Here is a 26,548-nt window from a genome sequence, read left to right as displayed (position 1 = left end):
CCTGTCCTTTTCACTCCAGAGCCAGCGGCAAACCCAATTTAATCCAGCAGGATCCAGCTGTAAGATTCTTTATAGGAATAGACGCCCCAATCGGCAGGTTTTACCAAGCCTTTTAGACCGCTCGCCTCCTTCCGTTGCTCACTGCGGGCGTCACATCGCCTTTGCGACGCGCCCGGCGCGCGCCTAGTCCTCCCCGCAGCCTTCGAACCCCTAAATCCTCTTTGCTCCTGCGGTCCCGTCGCGCCTTCCTCCCCTCTAAAGACCCAACCCTTTTTTAAAAAAGGAGAAATTCTTACACCCCATCGGGTTTTTTGGTTGGTTCTTTGAAACCAGGCGGGACGGTGAAGGGGAGAAGGAGCGAACCTCAACGCTCGCCCTCCTGTAGGGCGGGGGGTCTGTGGGAACGGAGCGCTTTGGAATCATCGAATCGTTTAGGTTGGAAAAGACCTTTGAGATCATCCAGTCCAACCATTAACCTACACTACCAAGTCCACACTAAACCAATCAAGGGTAGACAAGACTAAGCCATGTCCCGAAGAGCCACGTCTGCACGTTTTTTGAACGCTTCCAGGGATGGGGACTCCCCCACCTCTCTGGGCAGCCTGTTCCAATGCTTGACCACCCTTCCCGTGAAGAAATTTTTCTTAATTTCCAACCTAAACCTCCCCTGGCGCAGCTTGAGCCCATTTCCTCTCATCCTACCGCTAGCTACTTGGGAGAAGAGCCCAACACCCCCTCCCTGCCCCCTCCTGCCAGGAGCTGCAGAGCGATCAGGTCCCCCCTCAGCCTCCTCTTCTCCAGGCTGAACACCCCCAGCTCCCTCAGCCGCTCCCCACCAGCCCTGTGCTCCAGACCCTGCCCCAGCTCCGCTGCCCTTCCCTGGACACGCTCCAGCACCCCAATGTCCTTCTTGTGCCGAGGGGCCCAAAACTGGACACAGCATTCCAGGTGCGGCCCCACCAGCGCCGAGCACAGGGGCACAATCACCTCCCTGCTCCTGCTGGCCACACTGTTCCTGACACAAGCCAGGATGCTGTTGGCCTCCCTGGCCACCTGGGCACACTGCTGGCTCACGTTCAGCCGCTGTCCACCAGCACCCCCAGGCCTTCGCGCGGCGCAGGGCCGGGGCGGGTGGCGGGGTCCCACCGGCGAAACCCAAGGCCCCAGGAGGGCACCCCCCATTTTAGGGACATCCCGGGGGGGTCAGGGCTCTCCTCGAGCAGCCTGGGGCGGGGGGAGCGGGGGTGCGGGCAGCAGCACCCCAGGGCGCTGCCCACCCCGGGGGGGTCCCCCCGTGTTTCGGGTCCCCGGGGGGGGGGGGAGGCCCCGCCGCGCGCCCCGAGGGGGCGGTCCCGCCCAGGTGCCGGCGATTGGGTGGAATATGCAAATGCGGCGGTGACGTCAGGCGGCTCCGGCCCAGAGAGCAGAAATAGGGCCGGCCCGGCACGCGCCGCGGACTCCTCCGCCGCCGCCGCCGCTCCCGTCCCGGCCACGCCGCTCCCGGCCCGCTCCGCCCCGCCCCGCTCCCCAGGTGAGTCCCGCCGGGGAGCGCCCCGCGCCCGCCCGCTCCCCCCCCCCCCCCGTACCGCGGGGCTCCGCGCTGCCCCGCGCCTCTTGCGCGCCCGGGCTGAGGGGCGCCTCTGGGCGCTGCGCTCCCCGCCCGGGCGCAGGGACCGTGCCCGCGGGGGCTGCGCATGGGGCTGGGGCGGGGGGGCCCGTCCGCCCGCCCGCGGAGCCCGGGCTGGGCGCGGTGAGAGGTGGGCGCCCGCCGCGGGGCTCGGGAGGGTGTCGCCCCCTCCCCGCGTTTCCGCAGCGTGGGGAGCCAGGGGTGCGAGTGCCGCCCGTGGGCTGGACGCGGCTCCCTCCCCTCGGGCGCGGCGGGGGCCGCCGTGCGCTGCCCCGCTCCCCCCGCTGCGGGGCTGCCGCCGTGCCTGGGGGGCGCGGGGGTCCCGCCGCGGTCGCGAGTGGGGACGGCGCTTCCCCACGCGGCCCCTGGGTGGCGCCGTGGGGCCGCGCCCGTGGAGCGCCCCGTCGGGGCCCCCGCCGGCCCCGGGCCCCTTCCCCGGGCCCCCGCTCCCCGGGCCCCGCTGGCTGCCCCCTGCCCCGGATCCCCTTCCCCATGTGCTGCTCCGGGCCCCCGCTCCCCGTGTCCCCCTCCCCGGGCCCCGCTGACTGCCCCCTGCCCCGGACCCCCCTCCCCGTGTGCCCCTCCCCGGACCCCCCTCCCCGGACCCCCTCCCCGTGTCCCTTCCCCGTGTCCCGCTGCCTGCCCCCTTCCCCGGAACCCCCCTCCCCCGTGTCCCTTCCCCATGTCCCGCTGCCTGCCCCCTTCTCCGGACCCTCCTCCCCCGTGTCCCGCTGCCCGTGTCCCTTCCCCGTGTCCCGCTGCCCGTGGGGCCGAGGTAACGCAGCCGGCGGGAGCCCCCCGGGCCACCTTCAGCCTCCGGTGCCCCCCTCCGCGGCCAGCGGGTTGAGTTTGCAGCCGGCAGCAGAGTGTGACGATTTGTTTGGTTGGTTTTTTTAATTTTATTTTATTTATAAGAGATACCAGGCTCCCTTCCCAACCTGTCTAAAACGCTTCTGCGTTTGGGGAAATAAATGGCTTTCCGGTGGTGGTTGACGCTGGGTGCCCAGCTGGGTCACGGGGGGGATGGTCCAGGACTCCTCAGAGCAAAGCTGTGATTGAAACGTCTCGGAGTGTCACGGAGGCAGCCTGGAAAAGAAAGGTTAAATACCTGCGAGGTTTGGGAGCTTCTTGGCAGTCCTTCATCCCTGCTGGATTGGTGCTCCCCGAGTTCCTCCTGGGAACGTTGAAGTGCCTTGGAGAATTTAAAGGTTAAATGAAATATTCTTGAGTATGCTTTTGCGCCAATTAAATATGTGGTTTGTGCTTAAACGTTGCAGCTGATTGCGATGAGTTCCTAATGCGTCAAAACTTTAAGTATTTGTCTAAGATACTGCAGATAGCTGGCTGAAATTGCCGTTTGGCTTCATTATGTCTCGCCGAAAGGTTATCTTAGAACGGATTGTCTCCTTAATTTTGTAGCACTTGTAGCTCTCCCCAAGAAATTATGGACATCAAAATTCTTTTGCAGGCCATAGAAATGCTGTTTAGATAAGGCTGAAGCAATTGGAGCCGTTGATGGCAGAGGAACTGAGGACCAGATTCTTATCTGGTGTTAATAGAGCCAATTTATGTAGAGGTAACGGGTTAGGCTGAATGCTTCCCTTTTGCTATAGCAACAGTCGTAACTTCAGGTAATTAAGTTCAACCTCTTTCTTTCTAATGTGGAGCTTGTTGGAAATTATTGAAAGCTATTGTGAACTATTAATTTCTCAATGCTAAAAAAACGCCCAAAAGCCGCAATTTAAGTAGCGCTGAAAACAAACCCAATAACTGCTTTTGGCAAATTCTTTAGTCTTATTAGAGCCACCATAATTGAATTCTTAAAGCTTTCTGAAGTGTGGAGGAAAAAGTTGCGGGATCTCTGCAGCCATCTAGCTGTTTGACGGCTCCTATTGCGTGTCACAGAAGGGCTTTGAACAAATTGTGGTTTGTCTCCACTCAAATGGCCGATGTGAGTAGCCCTCTTCCTTTTTCAAGGTGACCCTTTTTGCTTGAGCAGCTTGCAAACCTGCGCCCGTATCTTTGGCGTGGCTCTGCGCGCTGTTGTTCCTCTTCGGAGGCATTACACCAATTTCCTTGCAGAGTGGAGACCCTCCCTGCGCGTCGGGGTCTGCACAAACCCCTCCGAGCTCGGGATGGGCGGTGTGCGATCGCTGCTGCCAGGCTGGGCACCGCACGCGTGAGCGAGCCGTTGTGTTTTGAGTTTTTTCAGATAACGGCGCATGGTGTGCGACCGCTGCGCTCCTGGTAGTATTTCTTGGTAAAGCAAGACCAGCTGCAAGGAAGGCTGTAATGCCGTTCTAGCTCAGAGGAGGAAACTGCAACCTTTAGGTAAACTTTTAGGCTTTGCGTAGTTATCTTTAACATAAGAGGCAAAACTGCTTTGGAAGCAATTCCCCTGAAACCAAAGGAAATGCTGCAAAGTGGATGTGATGCTCAACTTTGTTTACTTTAAAATAGTCTGGCTTAATTCTAGCATCTGCATTGCAATTACCAATTTCTGCATTGCATACTGGATTAAAATCTGTTTGCTCACGTGCATTGCTAAGAGGGGGTGTGTGATAGACTCCTCCATCCATCCCCAGCCCTTAGACTTCCAACATTTAGCCACAAATGTCGTTAATTTATTTTTTCTCTTGTGTGCAACAGCTTGTTTTAAGCAAGCATCTCCATATGCCAGTTTCGATTTATCTGGGCAGCGTTGTCTGTACAGGCTCACATCCCACAAATCTGTGCCTCGTTTGAGTGAGGAAGGGAAATCGGTAGTAAAACTTGACTGAGTTTACGGTGGTGGTCCAGATCTATTCAATCAATTTGAATTTTTTTCTCTTGACTCTGGGGAACTTTAAACCGCAATCCGGTAGCTGTATCGCATGATGCGACTGCAGACCAGGCTCTGCAAGGAGCCTTCCCCTTAGCTCAGGGCGAGGCGATGCCGAGGTACGGTTTAGGATGCCAAGTGATGTGAAAATGCTGTGTATTTCAGAGTTAACCCTCACGTGATATTTATGGTGCCCGTTCGTTGCTGGGTTTAAGCTATTCAGACATATAATGTGTATTAGTGTGTCCTCCTCTTGTTATGAGTGAGAGCAATTAGTGTACTGTCAGTCAGTATGCAATAAAAGTAAGTAATTTCTAAGCTGACTAGAGAAAGCTGTTCTACAAATTCCGTTTATTAAACAACCGGAGTTTCTAGCAGGTGGAGGCTGCCCTTTCAGTTTCATCAGTGTTACAGGCAGCCTAATCCAAACACCATCGTGTTTTCCAGCAGTTAGTTATTTACTAAATATACATTAAACTAGCTAGTCCCCTGTTTTGATCTAGGATTGTAATTTCGAGCAGCGTATGAGTCAGAGGTCTCCAGAACTGCAAAGTGGAATCGTTGTATTTGCTGTGATGATATCAACTGAGCATACAAAATACCTATATAAAAAAACATGAGAAACAGTATTGCTGTGCAGGAGCAATTCATAATGTAACAATGTACTTGTCGCTTATTGATATAGTGACTTTGGTTTATTAAACATTTATTTGTAGCCCCAGTAACATTACATCTGAGGCTTCTAATTGGAATTTGGAAAGCCTAATAAATTTTGATTTCATCCCGAGTGCTCTGAATTCAGGGTGTTTACATGAGTGCTGAGAAAAAGCAACGCCCGAACGCCGCGGGTGCACGGCGTGCGGCGGCTTTAGGCTGCGCTCGTTCTGTTGCTGGTGTGTCTTTGGGCCGACGAAATAGCTTGGGACCCCCTCAGCGCTGGTGTAAATGGTCACGGCTCCAAAATTAATAGCGATGCACCAAGGCTCGGATACACCCCGCAGCGAGTACGTGGCATGAAGGCGCTGTCAGATGAGTGCTGTCAAGACAAGGTACGTCATGGTGACTTAATTCAGCCAGGCTTAATTTTGCCATTAGCAGGTAGCTCGCCTTGTTAATGTGTATTGCTCAAACCAAGCAGCAGCCTGTCACTTGCGTGCCATAGAAATGCCATCGCTTGCTTCATTAAGTGGTCATTATGCTTCGTTACGGGTCCGCGTTAGCATCCTCTGCAGCTGCTGGGAAAGGTCAAAACTTCCCTCGGCTACGGTGGAAATGGTACCAGGCCTGAAGACTCCTTTGGTATTTTTAATGTGAAAAGTAATGACCCAATCTGGTGTCCCGTTCCCAAAAAAAGTTCAGAGGAAGTACAGAGCTTTCCTGGCTGAGCTTCCAGGGCACCGGCATGGGGCTGTGCATGTGGGCAGCACACGGTAGTTCCATCTGCCAACGCTTTGAGTAACTGCCTTGGTTTTACTTCCAAATTCATTCCAAAAAAACCGCACAAGGCAAGAACCACTGCTCGCAGTGGATGCTGTTGTGGTGGAAATCCTTGCTGGCCTCTTTCCCAGTCTGTTGGGGCTGTGGTGGGGCACTGCCAAGGAGCAGGATGAGTCTGGGAGGGGTTGGAAACGTCTCTGTTTGGGACAGAGGCAAATGAGTGGAGCAATCACAGCCCCAGGAGGGGAGCACCTACGTTGTGGTTGGAGAAACGCATCAGCCCTCTCCAGCACAGAGTTTGTTTCAGGTCTTGCAAGTTTTAGTGGGTTTGGTGACTGTCTGGGCACGTGCCCTCATCCCGGGGAAGAGTGACTGTTCCTCAATTTTGGGTGTCAGCTGTCGGACCCCAGCTTGCTGGCTGGCCCTGCTACCTGATCGTAGCCTAAGGGGGTGGCAGTGGCTGTATCTGCTTGAGGCAGCATCGTCCTCTGAATCTGAGGGGAGGAATGAGATTTTGTCACAGTGCTGGAAGCCTCCAGTGGTCAAAGAAGTGAACGCAGGTGTCTGAGGGTACAAGTGCGAGTCCCTGAGTGAGTGACACTGTGCTGCAAGGGGTTCTGGAGATGGATAAAGTCACCCTTTGGCTTCCGCAGTACCATAATCCTGTGGTTTGGTGCGGTTTGTTCTTGGCCGCAGTAGTTGGATTTAGAAATCCCAGAGCTCCCAGTTCTGCAGGTGCTGTGTGGGAACAGGCTGGGATCAGTGTGTCCTGTGGAAGAGAGCTTTGGGGTAAATATCTCACAAAACTGCTACACTGCGGGAATTTATTGCCAATAATGGGTGCAAACCAGGGAAATGGGTGTTTTGCTGCACGTGCTGTGGGAGCCTGCAAAGCTCCACCGGCGCTGACCGAGCACGGATGGGCATCATCGACTGAAGCTTCTGCTGTGTTGCTGAATCTGAGCTGAGTTGAGATGACTGTTTTATGACTGTTCTCTTGTTTTTAACAGACGTGAAATGATGAAATCAAGAAGCTTTTGGTTCTCTCTCATATTGCTTGGGGTTTTCCTGTCGGTCACGAGGGGATGGATGGACGTGGACAGGAGCAGAAGGCTGCACTCGGACGCAGGGAGGTTGCACGAAGAGGTATTGTACATCAGCTGCTGCTGCAGCTACAACTCCTGTTTCTGTTTTTGTGCTGTGTTCAGGCTTTTCGTACTGTGAAAACAGAAAACAAGTGAGGGCTTATCCATGTATATTTGTATTAAACACCTGCTGAGGAGGTCAGCAAAGAAAGTGATTGGGTACAAACTGTGAAGCAGAAGCTCTTACACTTTTTGAGTATGTTGCCATCATTCTGGGAGTGAAATTGTGCATCTGGCTGTTGTGGAGATGCCATCTTTGCCCCAAAGACTTTACAGTACACTGTCCTGGGGCTGCTGGGACCAATGAAAATAAATTTAATAAGCAAACTTTGTCCTGGCTTTTCATTTGGGTGACCGGACTTTCAGGTGAAACCTGAATAAAGTCCTTTTGCTCCTTAAAAAGGAAAACTGAGCCGTAGGTGGTTCTGAGAGAACCAGCAAAGTTATTGCCCGGAGCGTTTCCCTCCTGACTGGCTGATGCCAAACCCCTGCAAAGCACCAAGTAATCGGAAAGGGACCAAGGGAGCACGGTGGCCAGCGGTGATCCTGATCCAGCTGGAGAGGACCCCTAATGCCTGGCTTGGCGGGGAGGTGGGGCTCCTGATGCATTAACGCAGGACGGTAGTGACTCTTCAGCGTTCAGTCCCCGGGCTTGTGGGCGCGGAGAAGCAACTGAGCCCGTTCTCAGTGCTAGAGGTGACAGTGCTGGCTTTTGCTGCAGTGATGTGGATTAAGCGGGTCCCCGTTCTGATGGGCGTCCGGTGCAGGCTGTCCCAGCAGGGACGGTGGCTTTCTGCACCACAGCTCCCAGTGGGGGTTTGCCGCACAGGTGCGGGCGGGCTCCGATTTTTCGTATGTCTGAGTCTGAGGCATGCGAATAAGGCCATAAAAATTCAGAAATGTGGCTTTCATGAAACGAAAATGATGAATGCCGAAACGATTTTAGTTATTTAATTAGTTCCTGATTATCATAGGCTTGCTAAATGATCGCTCAAATGCCTGAAAGTGGGAGATAGCGCGGGAGGCAAGGGAAAGGAGACTTTGGTATTTTTTATTAACTGCCATTGCCTACAACACTTACGTACTGGCAGACACATTAGTTAGTGCCAGGCTAACGATGAGCCCTTGATGGATTCATGCTGCAATTGGATCTGTTTAAGCCTCAGGATTTTGTTGTAGCTGGAGAATCCCATTTCTCCCAGTCTCATCCCATCTACAGATACCCACAATTGTGTGCATTGTTTCAATAAAGCAGTTTAAGCCAAAGAAAAAGACGCTTTTCACTGCTCAGCAGGACATTTTGGTGGAGTGGGAGATTCTGCAGTTCTGAGTTCTGTCTCGGGTGTACTTTTTCCTTGAGGTGTCCATCCTCTGTTCTGTAAAAGTGAAGAAAAACAGTTCCCCTCCGCACCTCCGCTGTTGTTTTGTTGCTGTGTAGACTCAGGTAGTACACTGGCACCCTGTTAAACATGTACTTGTATTGTCTCAGATCACTTTTGCTTGTTTATTAAAAATAATTAAATACTTTGCATACTTTTGCATTTAAAAAAAAAAATCTCGTTCTTCACTAATGCATATTAGTTTTGATTTTTTTGGAAAAAGTTACTCTGAGGAATTAAATCCATTACTCAAATGATTTACTTTAACATAAATTGTAGAACTATCACACTACTTGAAAGACACTAATTCATTTGATCTTCCTCTAAAAACCATGAAGTTATTGTAGCAATTACTGATCTTGCTTGAGGTGAAAGGATCTAAGCTAGAAATGCATTTGTTCAGATTTGTGCAGAATTTGTAAGAGGTGTGACTATTAAAATTTTTAATGTACAAAGAATGCAGTTAAAATAGCTTCAAGGGATGTAAGTTATAACGTAGATTTTTAAAAAAAGTAACTGTACAGAGAGCTTGTTCCACAAGAAATAGTGTTTATACAGTGTGGCACCAAACACCATGAATCTGGAAGCCCTGAACGTAGCTTTCAGGTAGGTCAGTGAAATTGAGATAACACATTTTGAAAGAAAACAGCCGTTTAGTTTAGCTTTCAGAAAGTAGCCTAGCTATAATGTTTTTAATAATGATAAAAAAAATCACCTGAAGTCCTTTTCTAGTGATATTGGGCTTCATTCAATTTGGAGCTCCTTACTCATGAGAAGTGTTTGTTAGTTACCAAATTTGTTGTTTGATTAATATGTAATTCCATTAACATGCATTTAAAACACTGAATCACAAATAGAAAAGCTCATAGCAATTCACTAAAATTGCTTTTAAAATATGTGAAGGGTTAATTTACAGGTCAAATAATTTGAAGTGTGCTCTGATCTAAAATTCCTACGAACTTCATGAAAGCAAATACTTGGGTATGGGTCACTGACCCTCACTAATACTTGTTCTGATCTACATAGGAACAAGTTTACTGAATCAAAAACATTGCTTAATTTATGTTCAGATTGCTAAATCGATTTCTTCATGGTCTGTGGTAGAATTATTGCAGTTGTGCTTTGCATTTAGAAAGGAAAAATAAGTCTTGAGGCCATAGACTGCAATATACAGCCCTTCTGCATGAGAAATTAACTCTCCAACACAGCAGTGGTGTATGTTTTCCTGATGCTCAGCCTTCCAACTCTCAAATTTATGGGTTCTTCCTGAGAAGAGGCTTGTTTTTGCAAATATTTTTAGTCCTGATTAGAATAGTTAGTAAACATGTGCATGCAGTCTGAAATTCCACTTGTGGAGAATGAATTAGAATAGAAAACCTAATTAAAAAAGGACAATGTTTGTTTTTAACTGAAAAGCTGCAACTTGCCTGGTCCATATTTATGGAGAATATTGCTGTCACTTTTACAGTGTGAAACTTTACATTGTGAGGGTGCTGGAAAGCTCTTGAAGCTTCTGGGTGCTGCTCATGGACTTCTGTGGAGCTAGGAGGTTCAGCTTCCCAGGGTTGAACCATCATGGGACTAAATCCTCCTGAGTGGAGTATATGCCAAAATACCTAACCAGAGAGCTCACCTGCTGTGGGGTGATGTTTCTGGACAGGTTTTGCCTCTGCCTTCAGCAAGGCTGATTCCATGCTAAAGGTGGACCGTTTAGAGGTGGCCACATTTCATGAGCAGCTCTGTGCTGGCTTCTGGGGTCACCTCTCCCTTCTTGAGAGGAGTTCTCAAAAACACAGCTCTGCGAGCCATTGCCACCGGCAGTGGCTGAAGGGAGCGTCCAGCATGAGCAGCAGAAAGGAGACATGAACAACCTGGATCTGAAATAACCCTGGAGGTCAGATTTGAAGGAGAACTTGGCCAGGAGATTCTGATGGAAAGCCAGTGGTACTACTCCACTCAGACTCTACGAGGTAATCCACACTAGGAGCTCAGACTGATTTTTTCAACCTACTGGGGTATTTTACAAAAGCATCTTATGAAATATTGCAAGTTGGCAGCTAGCTTTCCTTCTGTCCCCTGCTTTCCGTGCGAGAGGCTGCTTTTCTGTATGTGCTGCAGCCAAGCTGGTTTTGCCATGGTTCCTGGGGCGAGTTTCTCACCTCTTCTTCTCAACCCATGGTCCAGCCGAGCAGTGCTGCAGGACTTCATCAGCTCTTCCATGAGCGGGTCTCCCATCTGCTGCAGGGAGCTCCTCAAACATGAGTCGGCACAGCGCTGCATCTCAGAAATTAAATTCTGTATTATGTTTTCCAGGGCACTGCTGGCAGGTAGCCTGAACAATATTGTCCTAGCTGGATAGTGTGAAAGTGGAGAACAATCCTGTGCTGTGGTACATGTATAGTTGTTTTGTGCTGAATTGTTAACAGAAATATTTGGATGTCACCGATAGCTCCTGAATGGTTACAGTGCACGCTTGCAGGTGTCCTGCAGTCTGCTCTGGGCTACAGAACCAGAACTGCTCTGTGGTTTTGTAGAAATAATTAATCGTTCTTATTTGGCTTTCATGCCATGCTCTATTTTTGCCACCCATCCTCCTATTTAAGGAGTCTCATGAGACACCAGAAATCTGTGCGCAGCACCCCACGCTTCTGCGGGGAGAGCTGTGTCCCTAGGGAGGCTCCTGCAGTGCAGCGCTCAGTGATGCTCCCAGTGCTCGCACGAGTACCAGTGGCTCTTGCGGATCCAAGCACTGGCACGTTTGCTTTTCCCCGCTCCGTGCTGCAAGGTGTTCATACCTCACTGAAGCACCTTAACTGTTGGTTCCCCGTAAGGAGCAAGACACTGTTGGTGTGCAGTGCTCCATCTAATTTGGGCTGCGACAGCACAGTTCAAGGGTAAACTAGACCAGCTGTGCCAATATTTCAGTTCCTTGATAATTTTCACCCATTATGTTTGTCACCTTATCTGGCTTATACCTTAAATTATATTGCCAACCTCAAAGTATCATGTGTAGTTATACAAACAATTTGTTTTATGCTGATGAATGTGGCAAACATGCTCATTTCTTTAAGGTACCATAACTTTCTTCTTGGCATTTGGAAGGTATTGGCTGTATAGGACTCGTTTGACTTGTTCATTATGTTCATTAGTTATTACTTGCATGGCACCTGAACTGCTTGAAATCGCTAAGTAATAAATGTCACCTTAACCTGCAGACAGCCAGGCCATGGCAGCCCTTCAGTGCCATCCTGCACAGCATAAAGCACCCCTCTGGGGTCCCCTCACGGCCTCAAGTGCGCTTGTCGGGGGGTATCAATTATTGCTGAAATTCCTAATTATCTTCAGATTCTTAAATGCTGTTTCGCTTACTGCTGCAGCTGAAGACCGCAGTTGGTTATTCCAAGCAGCGGGGGAGTCATGGGGATGAGATTTTGTACTCTTTCCCCCAGCGAAGTCGTATTAATCTGACAGGAGTGCTTTGGAAAGTAAGGTACAAAAGGCAAAGGCTTTTGATAAAAGCTTTTTCTTACAATTCAAATAGAGGCATAATTTCAGAGCATGAGCTTGGAATAAGACAGGCACAGTGTACCAGTTTTATATGCAGTTGAAGATGTAATATCCTGGTATTCTAAGAATTATTATTAGTAATATATTCTCTGCCATGTGTGCACTCTTTCTGCTTGTAAGTCAGTTTGGAGAAAGTAAGGAAAGAATCAGATTTGAATTAAAATCTATACTGGGCTACAGCCTGCTCATGTTTTAAACATGAATGAAGGTAAAGGGAGACAAGACTTAAATTTATTTTTGTATCACTTTGGTATGTACTGATAATTCACTCCTTGTTACCTGCGTTTATGTGGTATCTCTAACAAGCTGTAATTGCTGTTTGTAGACCATTCTAAATCTTAACTAGTATATTACCCCTACGGAGGTGAGAAGCTTTTGCCCTGGGTGCTGGTTATCAGAGTATCTGCAGTTCAAGGTGCTGTGGAATGTTTTCATAGTATTTGGATGCAGATGTTGGGGTCCTTCCTCTGCATCCCGAAACCCCACCTACCCCCTGCCATGTACCTAAGAGGGTTTAATAAATGTTCTACCTTATGGGACGGTACCCAGAGGGTTTAATAGATGCCATATCTTATGTCATGCTATTATGCTTGGAGTACTAGAAAATTGGAATGTTGGGTTACTTGGAACAAGGCAGGTACTGTGTACTTGAATAACAGCATAAAATTTGAAAAATTTTAGTTGATATAGATGGTTATGGTTCAATAGTGGGAGTCAGGGATTTTCAGGATTTTTCTATAGCACGACTTAAAGATGAAACCCTCTTGCATGCAGTCCCTTACAGAACCAAAATCCTGTTTCCTTCATTTTTTTTAAACTTCTAGTAAGATGCAGTGTGTGATACCTCTCGGTGGTCCTGCATTGCCCAACCTGCTGGGGGCTACCACCTTGGAGCCAGGCCCACCAGCTGCTGCAGGGGGGCCCTCCCTGCAGGTTAAGAGGTGCCTTGGATACTACTGACCTCGAAGTTTGGTGCTCTAGCTGGAGGTAGAGTGCTTGGATGCTGTCCCCTGGGGAGCAGAGGGACCGTGGGCTCGGGCTGCCAGGCTCTGTGCTGAGCTGTGGCACGAACTGACCACGGGAATCACACTTCAGTAAGTTTTTTCTCGTGTCACAGTTAAGCGACTGTGAAAAATCCTACCTAGGTGGGGAAATGCTTTTATATTCCTGCAGTGGAGAATAAGACCAGAGTAAAACATCTTGCAAATAAAAAAAAACCACCTAAAGCATTTTTAACTGGGCTATGATGTGGCAGAGGGTTATGTTTTCTGATACTCTGTTCAGAAGCTACTTAACCTTAACAGACTAAATATTGACTAATTTTTCTTCCAAACGTAGCATATCCTCCCTTCAAAAAAAAAAAAAAAAGCAAGCCTGTAGTGGTAGTTTTTAAAGTACTTCCTACCATCAAGCAGGAAAATTCTTAGGTTTTTTGATTAGGAGGGGTACCTCTGCAAATTTGAGGTTTCTGAAACAGGCATCCCATGAGCTTCCCTATGACAATGTGGAAATTTATGGAGCTGTACCTGGTGTTTCTCATCTGAAGTCCAGAAAGACTACTGAGTAAAATCAGAGATGCAGCAATTATCTCAATTAGCTACCGTATGGGTGAGCAGATGATACTGTGTGATGTGAGACATCAGAGCTTCTCTCAATGTTTATACCAGACAGGACAAATCTAAATTGCCAGCATCTGTACTGATAGCAAGCTTTCTCTAAACAGCAGTGCGTGATTTATTTTCTTCCTCGTGCCTGGCTCAAAAAAAAAAAAAGTGGATGTTCTCTGCCTCATTAGCATCTTTTTTGAAAATATACTGTATTCGTGGTTGTAAACAGAAAATCCTGATTGTCAGACTAAGCTGTGTATTAGTCATAACCACTGCAAATGCTGCAATCCATATGCAGAGCGCCTCACCTAGCCCTGTACTGGATGTCAGTGTAATTTTCTTGACCCCTCACTTGAGATAAGGAAGAGCATGCTCTGAAGGGAAGGAAAAAAAAAATCCCTGGGCTGATAATCTATTAATAGGAACAGCCACTTCTTTATTAATTTGCTAAATGAGTCAGGGCTGTATATTTAGAAATTGTACAGCGGTTAGGCTGATCCTGAGAGCAGGTCCTGGGAGACTCGGTGTGTGCAGAGGTAACATCTAATTTAGTGATAGACCCAGCATGAGCCCAGCTGCATGTGCTGAATTTGATTTATCCCCCTGCACAAGCACTGCAGTCTCTTCCACAAAGTAGCTGGTAAGAGGGTTGCTACAGTCCAGCAACACGGACAACTTGGGCATCTGAAATGTGTTCCCTGTTCTTCTGCATCTCTCCCATCTGCTGCGTTGTTTTTGGCAAAGTCCCCTCTGTTAAGCTTTGCTTGTGGTTGTGAAAAAGGGATTCCTTTTGACTAAATCTCCATCAGTATTAAAGGGCAGGAGACTGAAAACACTGCAAGGTTATCCGATGAATTACTGTGCTTAAGGGCAGCTGGTACCTGTTTGGGACCAAACTTGGTGGTGCATGTTAAGCATCGTGCTTGCGGGATCAGAGGCTGCTAACAGAAAGAGGATGGCAAATGCACAGCCATGTACGAATCTCTGTAAGTACTGGTCTGTAAATGGAGGGAGGTAGAACAAATGGAACTACAAAGAGACGCTGTACTGTGAAGATTTGCACCTTAAAATACTACATTGAGCTATTGCTCAGTGATTCCTGCTTGTGATGTGCCTCTGCGCATGTCTGGGTCATAAGCGCGCATCCTCTGGTTTTAGTCAAAGGAAAATTGGGAAGAAATAGCAGGCAGGAATCTGTCTGTCCTGATGTCAAGCCTAATTGCGACTGTTTAATAACTAACCTTGCAAAGTGTGCTCACTTTTCTCTTCAAATTAAAATGCAGGAAATTGCATGTGGCTACATCTGGATGTACAGGGACAGAAGGAAGAACAACTTAGAGAAAAACCAGGAAACTGGCCTTTTTCCCTCCCTGTTGGTAGATTCCCTATGTGCATTGCACATCACTTACAAACCAGGTATGCAGTACTATGTAGGTCCTGTAGTTTGTAACAGTGCTAGGCTCTGGGTGCATTTCAGAGCAGCATTTTAGGGCAGGGAGCCTTGTCCCCTGCTCCATCTCTTGCTGTGCCTGGTCCGCAGCGTTGGGGCTGTCCGAGTGCCTCGTGAGCAGGAGTGTGCTGCACAAATACATCCAACCAAGCGTATGACAAAGCGTGTGTGGGTGTGATTGTTGTCAAACTATGGGCGATTTTAATAGCAGGTTGGCATATTTTTATTTAAAAGGCTGCTAAGGGTGTGTATTATACTCCACACCTTAACGTCTGGTCCGCGGTTGTAGGATCTGGGTTAACAGATTGCTTTTAATCACGCACAGCAGCTTCTACTGATGTGATTTTATACATGTATCAAGCAATTATAAATTCTAGATACCTAAGGACACTTTTTTAACCTGCTGTAGCTGGTTAATACCTGCCTAAAGGCTGGTCTATGCCACTTCCCTAGAGTTGAGGAGAACTTCAAGAGCAGCTTGATTTGTGTATCCATGTCTTGTCCCCAGTCCCACCGGTGTTTTAAAGCTTTGGAGAAGCTCTGCTTCGTATTGTGCTTCCTGCAGACAGTCCTGGATTAGCTTTGTTTCTGAATGACCTCCCCTTGCTCGTGCTGCAATAATCATCTCATGTAGTTAGAGCATCCACATGACTGTTCTGCTCTGCCTGCTCATTCCTTGGCTGGAGAGGGTGTGCGGATGTTATTAATAGGGATTGCCCTTGAGGTGTGGGAATTAGATTTCTGCATGTCAAACGAGTCACCACAGTTTGGTGCAGCAATTTCTTGGGCTTCATAGATCGTTATTTTCCAAATCAAAAAGTGGCCCTGCAGGGCGTTGCTCTTGCCTGTAGTTAGAAGTCTAACAGGAATGTGCATGTGGTCCTTCCTTGCCCACTCCCCCCCGACCCTGTTTACTTGAGTGCAGCTCTACCAAGCGCAAATGGTCAACTGCTGGTTAGCATTGGTGTAATAAAGCTAAGCTGAAGTGATCTTAACAGAGAGAGTGGTATTCTTAGCGTAGTGGTGGTGGTTCTACATTTCCTGGGCTTCACTTGTCAAAGCCATTCAAAAGCAGCACCCCGAAGGGCGTACACGAAGCCACCGAATAGGGCTGTCCAGCAAACTTGAGTTTGGTCAACTACAGGAGGGTTGAAACCAAACCTTCCATTATCCGAGAGTGGAAAAAAAAAAAAAAACAAGCCATGAATTCAGTGGAGACTGAAGTAAAATACAATATTTGAGAAAGGAAACCTTTGACTGTATTTTGGTGGAAATGGGAGGGCGCTGTGTGCTCCCTGCAAAAGGTGATGCCCCCCCCCTTTTCCAGTGGAGTCAAGCGATGAGGGGCCTCCTGCTTCAGCAGCAGAAGAGCAGCAGCTCATGTAGTCTGCTCTCCCTGCAACAGGGATTTACAGGAAGGAGAGAGCATTGCTGTGCTGTGTGGTGCACAATATGTTCTTTGTGGCTATGTAGGACAAATGTAGATATGTTTTTATACAGAGGCGTTTAAAGGTTTTATTTACACTGATAACAAACAGCCTGAAAGTGGTTTTGCTGCTCGGATCCATCACTAATGCTTGTCAGTAAATCAGTTTGCAGCACATCGGCTATCAAGCACCCTACTATATTGTGTATTCCCCCTGTGTAGTTGTAGTTTGATGCTGCACAATGAAGTTCCCCCCACTCCGTGTTTGTTCTGAATGAAATCTGATTCTTCATTCCCGAAGTGCTCTGGCTTGTCTGTGGGCCCATGATTCGGCATTAATCAGGAGCCTACAACACAAACCGGCTATTATGTCTTGGCAGGACATCTAGGTGCCGTCTTCTGAAAGACTGGCATTCCCTTTCTGTAAGAGCAGAAAAGGACTTTGTGTAAAACCGTTGAAAATTGCGTAAGGTTCACGCAGGTGTTTGATGTGCAACACATGGTAGCTACGGGGGAGTGAAGCTGTGTGGCAGTGGGTAGTGAACTGTATTTCTGATTTTTGTTTTTATTTTTGTCCCTCTTTATGCAGGCAGGGTTAGTAATGGTACTTGATGACGCTATATCCGCTCTTATGCGCTGACGCTGCGTTGGTGAGTCTTTTGGAGATGCGGTTTTTCAGTAGCTACGTGTCGGGTGAAAAGCAATACTGGAGCACACATACTACATTGATTTCCACATAACAATGATTAGGCACTTCAGATACAGAACAGAGGGGCCTTTTATTCTGCGTTCAATTAACTAACATTAAAAAGGAGGAAAATAGGTGCTAAAAGCGAACCTTGACAAATAAAACTGTTGTATTGCATTAATGAAATACTATTTAAAATGGTAGTCATGAAGAAGCTTTATAGGAGGAGTGAGAAATCTGAAACAAATTTTTCCCTTCAAAGCATATGATTTATGCTCTGATAAAATTAGATTTTTAGTTAAAGGAATTTGCAGTCATTAAATGGTGCCCATGAAATAAGTCTCATTTATAACCATCTGCTTTATGGCTTCTGAAGAAAAGTATTCCTCCTCGGGCAATGCATCTGAGAACTTTAGTGTCATTTTTATCAAAATAGTTTGGTTCTCTACTAGTAACATGATTAAAACCGCCATGTGATTTTTTTTTTAACTTGAGAGCAGTATTTTACACTTCAAAGAAAGGGTGACCACTCCTTTTTGTGAAGAGATTGCCCAAGTCATAGCATGCACCACGGTGCTGTGCCTGTGGCCAGGCTTGCTGGTAATGTCTCTTAGTGGTACATTAGATCACTAATAGAAAGGTCTTATGTTCAACATGCCCTCAAGGAGAAAAATTAGCATTGTTTCTTCTGTGCTACAGAAGAGGGAAATGATTTGGCTGAGGCAAACTAAGAGAAATGAGTCTGGGCCATAGTTTCACTTTACTAGAGGGATGGAAACAACAGTTGCATCTCCACCTGGAGCTGACGCCTTTTTTTGTGGCTGCTCTTTAAGCCCTGCCGTCGTTGCCAGTATTTTTCTCATTTTTCTGAAGTGTTAAGCATTCTCAATGCCATTGGTCTTTTCTCCATGGAAGGGGATGTTTTGGGGGACATACCAAGTGCTGGTATTCTCCCAGGTAGTGAGAAGTGATGACTTCAGGGGAGGTTTAGATTGGATATTAGGAAAAATTTCTTCACAGAAAGAGTGGTCAAGCATTGGAACAGGCTGCCCAGAGAGGTGGTGGAGTCTCCATCCCTGGTGGCGTTAAAAAACGGGCAGACGTGGCACTTTGGGACATGGTTTAGTGGGCATGGGGGTGTTGGGTTGATGGTTGGACTGATGATCTTAGAGGGCCTTTCCAATCTTAATGATTCCTAGTTTTTACTTTCATTATAAATAATCCAGCCACCAAGCCAGGAGGCGTGGGGTTGCTACTCTCCCCTTAATTGGTTTAGTGTGGACTTGGTAGTGTCAGGTTAATGGTTGGACTGGATGATCTTAAAGCTCTTTTCCAACCTAAACGATTTGATGATTCCATGACTTGCAGCCTGACCTCACGTTCTCCCTTTGCATTTCTAACAAGCTTTTCCTCTGAATCCTGCATCTTTTTTTTGGGTAGTTTACATTCATTAGAGCTTATAATTATAAGGGGAACAGAGTAAAAGCAGGGAAACTTTGAAGACCATCCTTTGTTTTTCACGATGTCTATGTAGTTCCTTTCATGGAAGTACCAAAAGGGTATTTAATACAAGTGAGCTGACACTTGAATTTTTTTATAGAGTGTGATTGTCTTTTTTTTCTTTTGATCAATGTAATAGTTGTAATTAGTTTTAGTGTTTCTAAGCTTTTGAACTGCAGAGAATTCAAGCAGCTTGTTAAAGTGAGGGACTCCAGGGGAACTTTAAAACTACTCTTCCCTTTTGCATATATTACATGTACATGGGCTTAATGATAGCAGGCTGTATCTGAAATTTTTTTTTTATCCCGTGCCCCACCTCTCAAACTAATATTTTGAAAAGCTCTGAAAGGTCCCTGGAGTGTAACTGTCTACACAGCTCAGAGCTTTGCTGCGTAAAGAGGATAAATGCTTTGAAGTCTGTACTAATCCTGAATGCTATTTTACATATTTCTCAAGATCACTGAGGTAGCATCCTACGGGGAATAATGACTTGGTATTCTTATAAGCAAATACCCATTTTTTTGTTTATCCCCCTCCGTTGACTCGGAGGGTGCCAAGGAGACCATTTCTGCTGTTCTGATCCTTCTCGGTTTTGGCGGAAGCTTTGTTTTTGAGAAAACCAGCTTGCTGGTCACTTGTAGGAGAGAGCAGCAGCATCTCCTGCCTACACGGCTGGTGACAGTGGAGAAAGCAGGGATTGTCCCCGTGTTGGAGCAGAGCTGGGCCAGGAAGCGCGCGGTGATGTGGTCCCCGGGCTGGAGGAACGCGGGGTCGGAGCTGGGGCCTCGCTGGGCTCGCGGGAGAGGGGCAGGAGGCGGGAAGGAGCATTCCTGTGGGCACTAGATGAATGACGAGCGCTGTGGGTGATACTGCATCCCTGAATAAAACACCGCATTCTGAATTGCCTGGTGCCGTCTGCCCTACTCGGGTGGGGGAGGTGAGGCCTTCCCGAGCTAGCTGGGCAGGTACTCTTGTTACTTCCACAAGCTGATTTTTTTTTCTTTTTCTTTTGTTTATTTCTGTCTTCTTCCACTTTGAAAAGCTCCGTATTTTTTATCGTGGGCTCCAGTGGCAGCTCTCCGTATTTTCAATTACCCTGTGGCAGAGCGCTCCGTACTGCAGACGGGGACGGGGGATATATTTCATTAGATGCGTAGCACTCTGCTTCCCTTTGTCTAAATGTGGTCTGCAGGGAGGTGCTTTTTTTTTAAAAAAAAAAGGGAAAAGTACAAATGAAATAATAATAAGCATCAGGTGGGCCAGAAAGCTCAGATGTCTGGGGAGGCCTTGTGTTATTTCCCTATCAAAAGGAGGAGAGAAACAAACCTTTCTGTTGTTTCATTCTCTGATAAACAAATGTCTGGGAACAGTGAGCACTAAGGGAATGAAATGAGGTTAAACGAGGCACACCACAAGAGTAAAAACCTGCCTTACGAGCTTTTTGGCAGGGGTTTGGAGAGCTTGCTCCTCTTCCCTGCGTCTGTGCTGTGGGGGGTACCATGGTGGAGTTGGTGCTGGGGCCCGATGGCACTTTGGGGTCTCCCAGGTTTAGGTTTGCATTCAGGGCTAATCCTGCATCATCCATCCATGGGCGCTGTCCAGGTCAAGGTGGCTCCAGGCCAAGATAGTCTTTTAGACTCCTCGTGATTCCACTATTTTTAATGCTGGTTGCAAGAAGTAACTGGAGTGATGGAAACTATAAGTATTTGTAATTAACCCATACATAATGTTACTGCTTGGAATTAAATATTTATTCCTCTGGAGTCTCACCATTAGTATAAGTAGTGTTGTCAGGGAATGCAGTACCCTTTAAAACTTTATGCAATGTCTTTTTAAAAGAAGTTTCTTTACTAGAGATGGTAGTGACGCTCTGCAAGACGTAGGGCAAATGATGTGGGTGTGCAAAGATTGAAATGAGCCCTCAGCTCTAAGCATGAGTAGTCCGGTTGCTTTGAAATTATTCAGGTATTTGAATAAGTCTCTGCTAAAAATATCTGTAATGGCTCCTCCCTCCTCTACCCTAAATCCTTGGTATATTAATAACCCTCCTAGCTGCTCCCTTTTAACATCAACGGGGGCGGGGGGGGGGGGGGATCCAATTTAATGAAAGATATTGTGCTCTACCATGTAACTTATCACAGAATGGTGAATCATTTTAGGTGATATATTGATCCTTTAAATATCTGTGGACAAACTGAGATGTATGCTTGTAATTACTCCTTAGTTATTGTGTAGAGCTTCATAGATGTTTCTCTGGGACAATGACCAATATTTTTAGGGGTTTCTGTTCATGCTGCCTTTGAACAATTCTTGTATATTTAAAAAAAAAAAAAAAAACCCACAAAAAATTCTCTTTTTCCTTATAGGACTCCAGAAGGTTTGAAGTTACAAGAAGAAAAGGTAGGAAAAAAACCCAGTTTTCTTTCAGTGTGTGTGTTGGTGTTGAGTATTCTTACAGTAACTTTTTAAAACAAACATGAGTTTACACACTTGAAAGAGTGTACTGCTGTGGGATTTCAAAGAGACTGCCTCCTAATGCTTGCCTGATGGTTCTTAGTGTCACAAATTGTAGATCCCCCCCCCCCCCCCAATGAAAAGTTGCTCTTTCAGCACAGAACTGCATGATGGTATTGGGGATGCAAGTCAAGGTTTGTTGGGGGCTGGCAGAGTATTTAAACTCTGCCCCTGGAGTGTTTCAGGGAGGAAAAGGGCCAGAGAAGGCTTTCCATGCATCAACCCACTGCAAATCCACCCAAAGGTGCGGCAGTGTTAAATGTGAGTGGTGCCGGTGCCCTGAGCGCAGATCCTGCTCCTGTAAACTCTTGTGTTAGTAAGTAATTGGCTGCTGCCGTGAGTGGCTCTTTGATGGTTACCGGCAGCTGGGTGAGAATCGGCCATCAAAGAGCTCATTCTGGTTATCATTAATTTTGATTTTGTTTAGCAGATGTCTTCCGGATCAGGCAGTTGCTTGCCTCATCTGTCTCGGTATAATGTGAAGCGGGTTGCACTCTCCTGTTCAACAGATTAATGCATTCCCCTGTTTTGTTCCAGCAGCTTCTTTAATTGCTTCAGGCATTCCATACATTGGGAAGAGGTTGTAGCTATCACTGTTTTACTGCACAAATGAAAAAGGTCAGGTCCAAGCTTTAACTTTTCATCTGGGCAAATAATCTCCTTTTGTGTTTTTTATGGTTGTTTTTGTTTGTTTGGGTTTGGCTTTTTTGCTGTGAGGTTGAGGCAGCAGAGTCTTGAATAAATTAAATACATGGCTGTTGCTAGAGGTGAAATCTGTTTAGCTCAGGTTTTCAGCATGTGTGTGTGTTTGGTCAAACTTCTGCCACTCTCCAATAAAACTGGATTTCTTCATGAACTTCCCTTGATCAGACTGAGGAGGACTCTTGGATGGTTCAAAGTTGCTTTGAGATGCAGAAGAGTATCTTGGCATCCTAGATGTGGAGACACTGCAGTCGTGCTCTGGCTATGGAGTTTGTGGTGCAACTCATCACAGACATGGAGACTGAATCCAGCCTTGTGAAAATGGACTTAATGAATAACATCTTGTGGAAGTACTCCTAGTCCCGTTTCAGATATGATTTGGGTCTCCAAAGTTTACTTCCCAGTCAAAGTAACCAACACCTACAAGAACTTAAATCCAGCAATTCTTGAAAGCAGGACTGAATTTATAGATCATGTAGGTGCTTGGAAGATGTTAATTCAGAGCAATAACTGGGTTTTGAGATCAGTGCCTCTAGACACCAGATTTCCAGGCTCAGTTAGGCTGATTTCTCATTGCCTTCACAGGACAGGTAAGACTTGACTTCCATCTGGAAGGGTGAAACCATACCTTTTTTCAGAAATGAATTGAATATAATGAACTTCTCTGTCAGAAGGCTTCTTAGATCCATGGATGGAGTGGAGGGGATGATAATTGGGGAGTTAAGGTCTATAGATAAATTTGGTTTTTGCCCAGCAATGCAATCTGTGAATAATCAAGTGTGTCTGAAGAACTGCAAACTCCTCAAGTCAAGAAGAAAATGCTAACAAACATGGTAAATACATCTTGGTCACAAAAGCCTGTGGATTTGTGGAGCTACCTGGGGACTTTCAGCAATGATTAAGTATCTTCCTCTCTGGAGTTAGTCCTCAATAGTGCCTATAAAATAATTCAACAAAAGCCTCCTTCAGAAACCTGTTCAGTATTAAAATGTGTGCAGAGCAAATGCCACTCAGTGCTAGGAAAAAAAAAAACCAGGAAGGTTGAAATGTTTAAGCACATGAAAGGATTTCTTATAAATTTTGTGATATGGTATGATCTGATTTTAAGATTCAGGCCTTTTAGCTACAAAAATTACCATTTTAGGGAAAATGGGTTGTACCTGAGGAAACTAGATGATTGGAAAATGTTTGAGGGTGGGGGGTTATGCTTGTTGCCTTCCCTTGGTGGAAGATTTGACTTTCTGTTGAAAAGCTGAAAAACTTTGAAACTTAATATCTAACAGAAACCACCGCAAAGGTGAGAGCTGCAGCAAAGTTGCTTTGTGCCTGCTTTTATTATCCCATGCTCATGGATGAACCAGGATAATTAAAAAAGAGCTTCTGGTGAAAGGAGGGGCAATCCTGGCTTACACTTTTCAGAATTTTTCTTCTTTTTTTTTTTTTTTTGACAAAAGGTCTGAGTCCTTTAGACTGAAAACAGACACTTTTCTTTCAAAGCAAACAAAGCTTTGATTGTTGTCAAATGGTCCACGGGTAAATACTAACTCAACATACTTATTTCCTTCCACAAATAGTCCATTTAATAGACAGTTGATGGTCAGTTGTGCTGGGTTGTGTTTATATTAGATGAAAGAAAGAGATGTGAAAACACTTTCTTCCTTTTTTAGCTGTGGATGAGTGTAGTTAAACGGGGAGGTTTTTTGTTTCCAAAGTGTCAGGACTACATATGCTGGAGAAATTTTGAAGCTGCTCCAAAGCCCATTACAGTCGATGAATGGCTTTCCTTTGACTTCCGTGGGCGCTAGATCAACTATAATTACATGATCTTTTAATTGCCGTGGTACGGAGGCGAGATGCTTCCCTGACTGCAGCTGGCAGCCATCTTCCACTGTGATGTATGAAGAGTGATTTCCTTCTGAATTTAAATGGAAATGGCTGCAGGTCCATTTTGTTCCTGGGATGCCTAACTGGTGTTCACATGTTACCCTTTTTTGACTAAAAATGATCTTCTAACCCAAAAAACCTAATTCTGGTAGTTGATTAGAAGCTGCAAGAATATTTTCCTTAATTCAGTTTAAGCTCATTAAGTTGAAATTTTCTCAGTGGGTCATGCATATGCCCCACTGCAGTTTCCATCCACATTATCCTCATGTAATGGGCAACAGAATATAGTGTGAGCTGCCAGATTTTCTGTTGCTAGATTTAAAAAAAACCCAACAAAACAAAACCACAAACTCAGGAAAACCCAGCATGTGGTAAACAAGCACAGGATTTGAGCACCATCTCTTTATATGGCTCTTAAACTAAAATTGGAGGCCAGGTTAGAGCAGGCAGACCTTTTTGCAGTTATCAAGTCTTTTATCTTTCCCCATTTCTATCTAAATACTTTTCCATTATTTACTCCATATGTTTACAGGTTTCAGGTGTTAGCATTGTTGCTGGTTCTTGTGCACTACCTGCCCTTAGTGCACAGGAAAGGGAAACTGAGCAAAAATGTTAATAACCTGCACATCAGCTGCCCAGGGCAGTGAAATAGTGCGGGAAAGCAGATGGGGAAGAGCAAAACAGGAGTTGGGAGCCAGGAAAAGCAGCACACAGGTGGACACGACAGGCATTTAGTGCAAAGGATGGAGAATAGCAAGCAACAGAAAATTGGGAGCCTAAAGGGTTTATGGTAAATTGGAAGAAACACTGGACCAAGCACTGAAGGGAGCACCTGTAAGCATTTGGCTTGACAGTGGCAGGGCTTAATTTTAAAGATTGAGTTTTCACTGTGTAATGAGTGTTGTTGAGTGTGATACTTATCTGTTGCTGTAAATTAGACTTCACAATATATGTATGTAAAAGCCATATACATTCATGTCCATCAAATTCCCTATGTCTAGCAGTACAGGGCCTCCAGTGGTTTTCCCAACTGTTTTAGTTGCAAGAACATGGGAACTAAGTCTGCGACTTCTGGAGGTGACAAATGCTCCTATTCCTGTTGGCAGTGTTGGGGCTAAAGGATGCTCATACTAGAATAAATTCTGCTGAGTATAACTCTATGCCCAAGAGTGTGTATAGTCACATTAAGCACAGAGAGCCAGATCTTCAGCAGATACAAATGAGCAAAGCCGTGCTGTATTTAATGGACCACCTTTGCTTTTTACTAGCTGAGGATCTAGCCCAAGCACTTAAAACTTTTCATTTGTTTTTATGTTGCTCACAATCATCCATTCAACAAATTAGTGTCAAAAGATGCTTTTGAAACCATCCAGCCAAGATATGTTCAAGCAGATTGCTTCCACTCTGTTTGTCCATGTAATCTTATTAAATGAGGTGCAACTCCAGATTTGGTCAGACAGATGACATCACACTACCATAAAGATATGAACTTTATCTGCTTTGAATGAAAAGGCTGAATCCTCTCTGAAGCTTTCACAAGCTCCGTGTTGTGGATGTCCTGTTTGTATTTATATATTTATTAAGGATACACAATCCTCATTGTTACCGTGTGTTTCCTAATCACAGTGAGGAGCAATAGAATAGAGCACACCCTGAGCTTTCCCAAGTTGCCATGGTTTTATTGAAAATCTCTGGGGCTGCATCAATTAGCAGTGGTGGAGGATCCAGCCAACAGCTTAAGAAATATTTCATTACTTGCCACTTGACATCCATTCTTATGCCCTAGATGAAAAACTGACTCATGGTTATAAAACAGTAATGCCCTTTAGAAATTCTATTCACTTCATCCTTTCTTCTTGCACATTTCAAATTTCCACCTATCCATGGAAGATGAAAGGCTCTCAAAACTTGGCAGGAATGGCAAGTTTCTCTCCTCAAACCCTTCATGAACACAATGAAGTGATCAGCTGTAATTACTTTTGTAGTAAATCACCTATTAATTTCCCATCGTATTGTGCTTTTCCTATTGCAAGAGTCCAAGAAATTTGGTTTTGTTCCTTATGACCTCATCAAAACTCACCAAAATCAGTAGCTGTGTGGCTGTATTGCTCCTTAGAAGCAGCTCTGTTCCCAGATCTTGGTTGTCTGGCTGTCCCAGTGACATCCAGATTATATGATACTATACCAGATATGTATATCTATATGTATATGCTATGTACATACAGAGTTGGCATGTTCAAACATATGACCTTTATCTTCAGGACATGCCTCAAGTTCAGAGGATGGGTTATATATTAAAAATATTAGTTTTGTAGGATCACAAGTAGGAATAATTTCCACGTTTATACTGATTTTAACAATTACTCAACCTTTACTTAAAGCAAATGTTCATGTCTGTCCATCTCAGCTCCTTTGTTCTCATAGAAATTTTTATTATCTCTGGCTTTCCAGGGCATTTGTTGTCAGTGAATGGCAATCTGTTACCTGGGGAAGGATATTTGACTGGGTCAGAATATTAATCTGATGTTCAGCTCCTGTTTTTCCAAGTTTGAGAAACTTGAATCCCTCAGCACTTTTTGTACCTCATCCCACTTGAACATTAGTCTTTGAATACATGATGCAGTGGGGATGCCTAGTTTTGCAGTGTTGGCAGGAGATGAGGTAGAAATAATGAAGGTAAAAATATTTTCAAGGAGTTGCCCAAGGCATTTTTAAGCTTGGATTTTATTTTAGAGTCAGGCTAACCCAAACTGTGTGTGTGCATGTGGGGGGGGCAAAATTGTTCACTCCCGTGCATTGAT

At 46.0% G+C, this 26,548-nt stretch overlaps 1 protein-coding gene across 2 annotated transcripts in view; it reads left to right on the top strand.

Moving 5' to 3' along the window:
* The first annotated feature begins 6,778 nt into the window (after nt 1–6,778).
* Nucleotides 6,779–26,548, top strand: part of FSTL4 (follistatin like 4) — a 239,901-nt gene continuing 220,131 nt past the window's right edge. The window contains exons 1-3 of one of the 2 annotated variants that reach the window (XM_075715510.1): nt 6,779–6,797; nt 6,889–7,031; nt 21,014–21,047. In XM_075715510.1, the coding sequence (XP_075571625.1) occupies nt 6,903–7,031; nt 21,014–21,047 (163 nt within the window). In that variant the 5' untranslated portion in view covers nt 6,779–6,797; nt 6,889–6,902. Of the gene's footprint in view, nt 6,798–6,888; nt 7,032–21,013; nt 21,048–26,548 lie in introns of those variants that run through there. The other variant, XM_075715509.1, reaches the window with a different exon arrangement.

This window comes from Pelecanus crispus, chromosome 8, assembly GCF_030463565.1.
Source record: "Pelecanus crispus isolate bPelCri1 chromosome 8, bPelCri1.pri, whole genome shotgun sequence".
In the NCBI taxonomy this organism is placed as follows: domain Eukaryota; kingdom Metazoa; phylum Chordata; class Aves; order Pelecaniformes; family Pelecanidae; genus Pelecanus; species Pelecanus crispus.
This window is presented reverse-complemented; position numbering and strand designations above follow the sequence as displayed.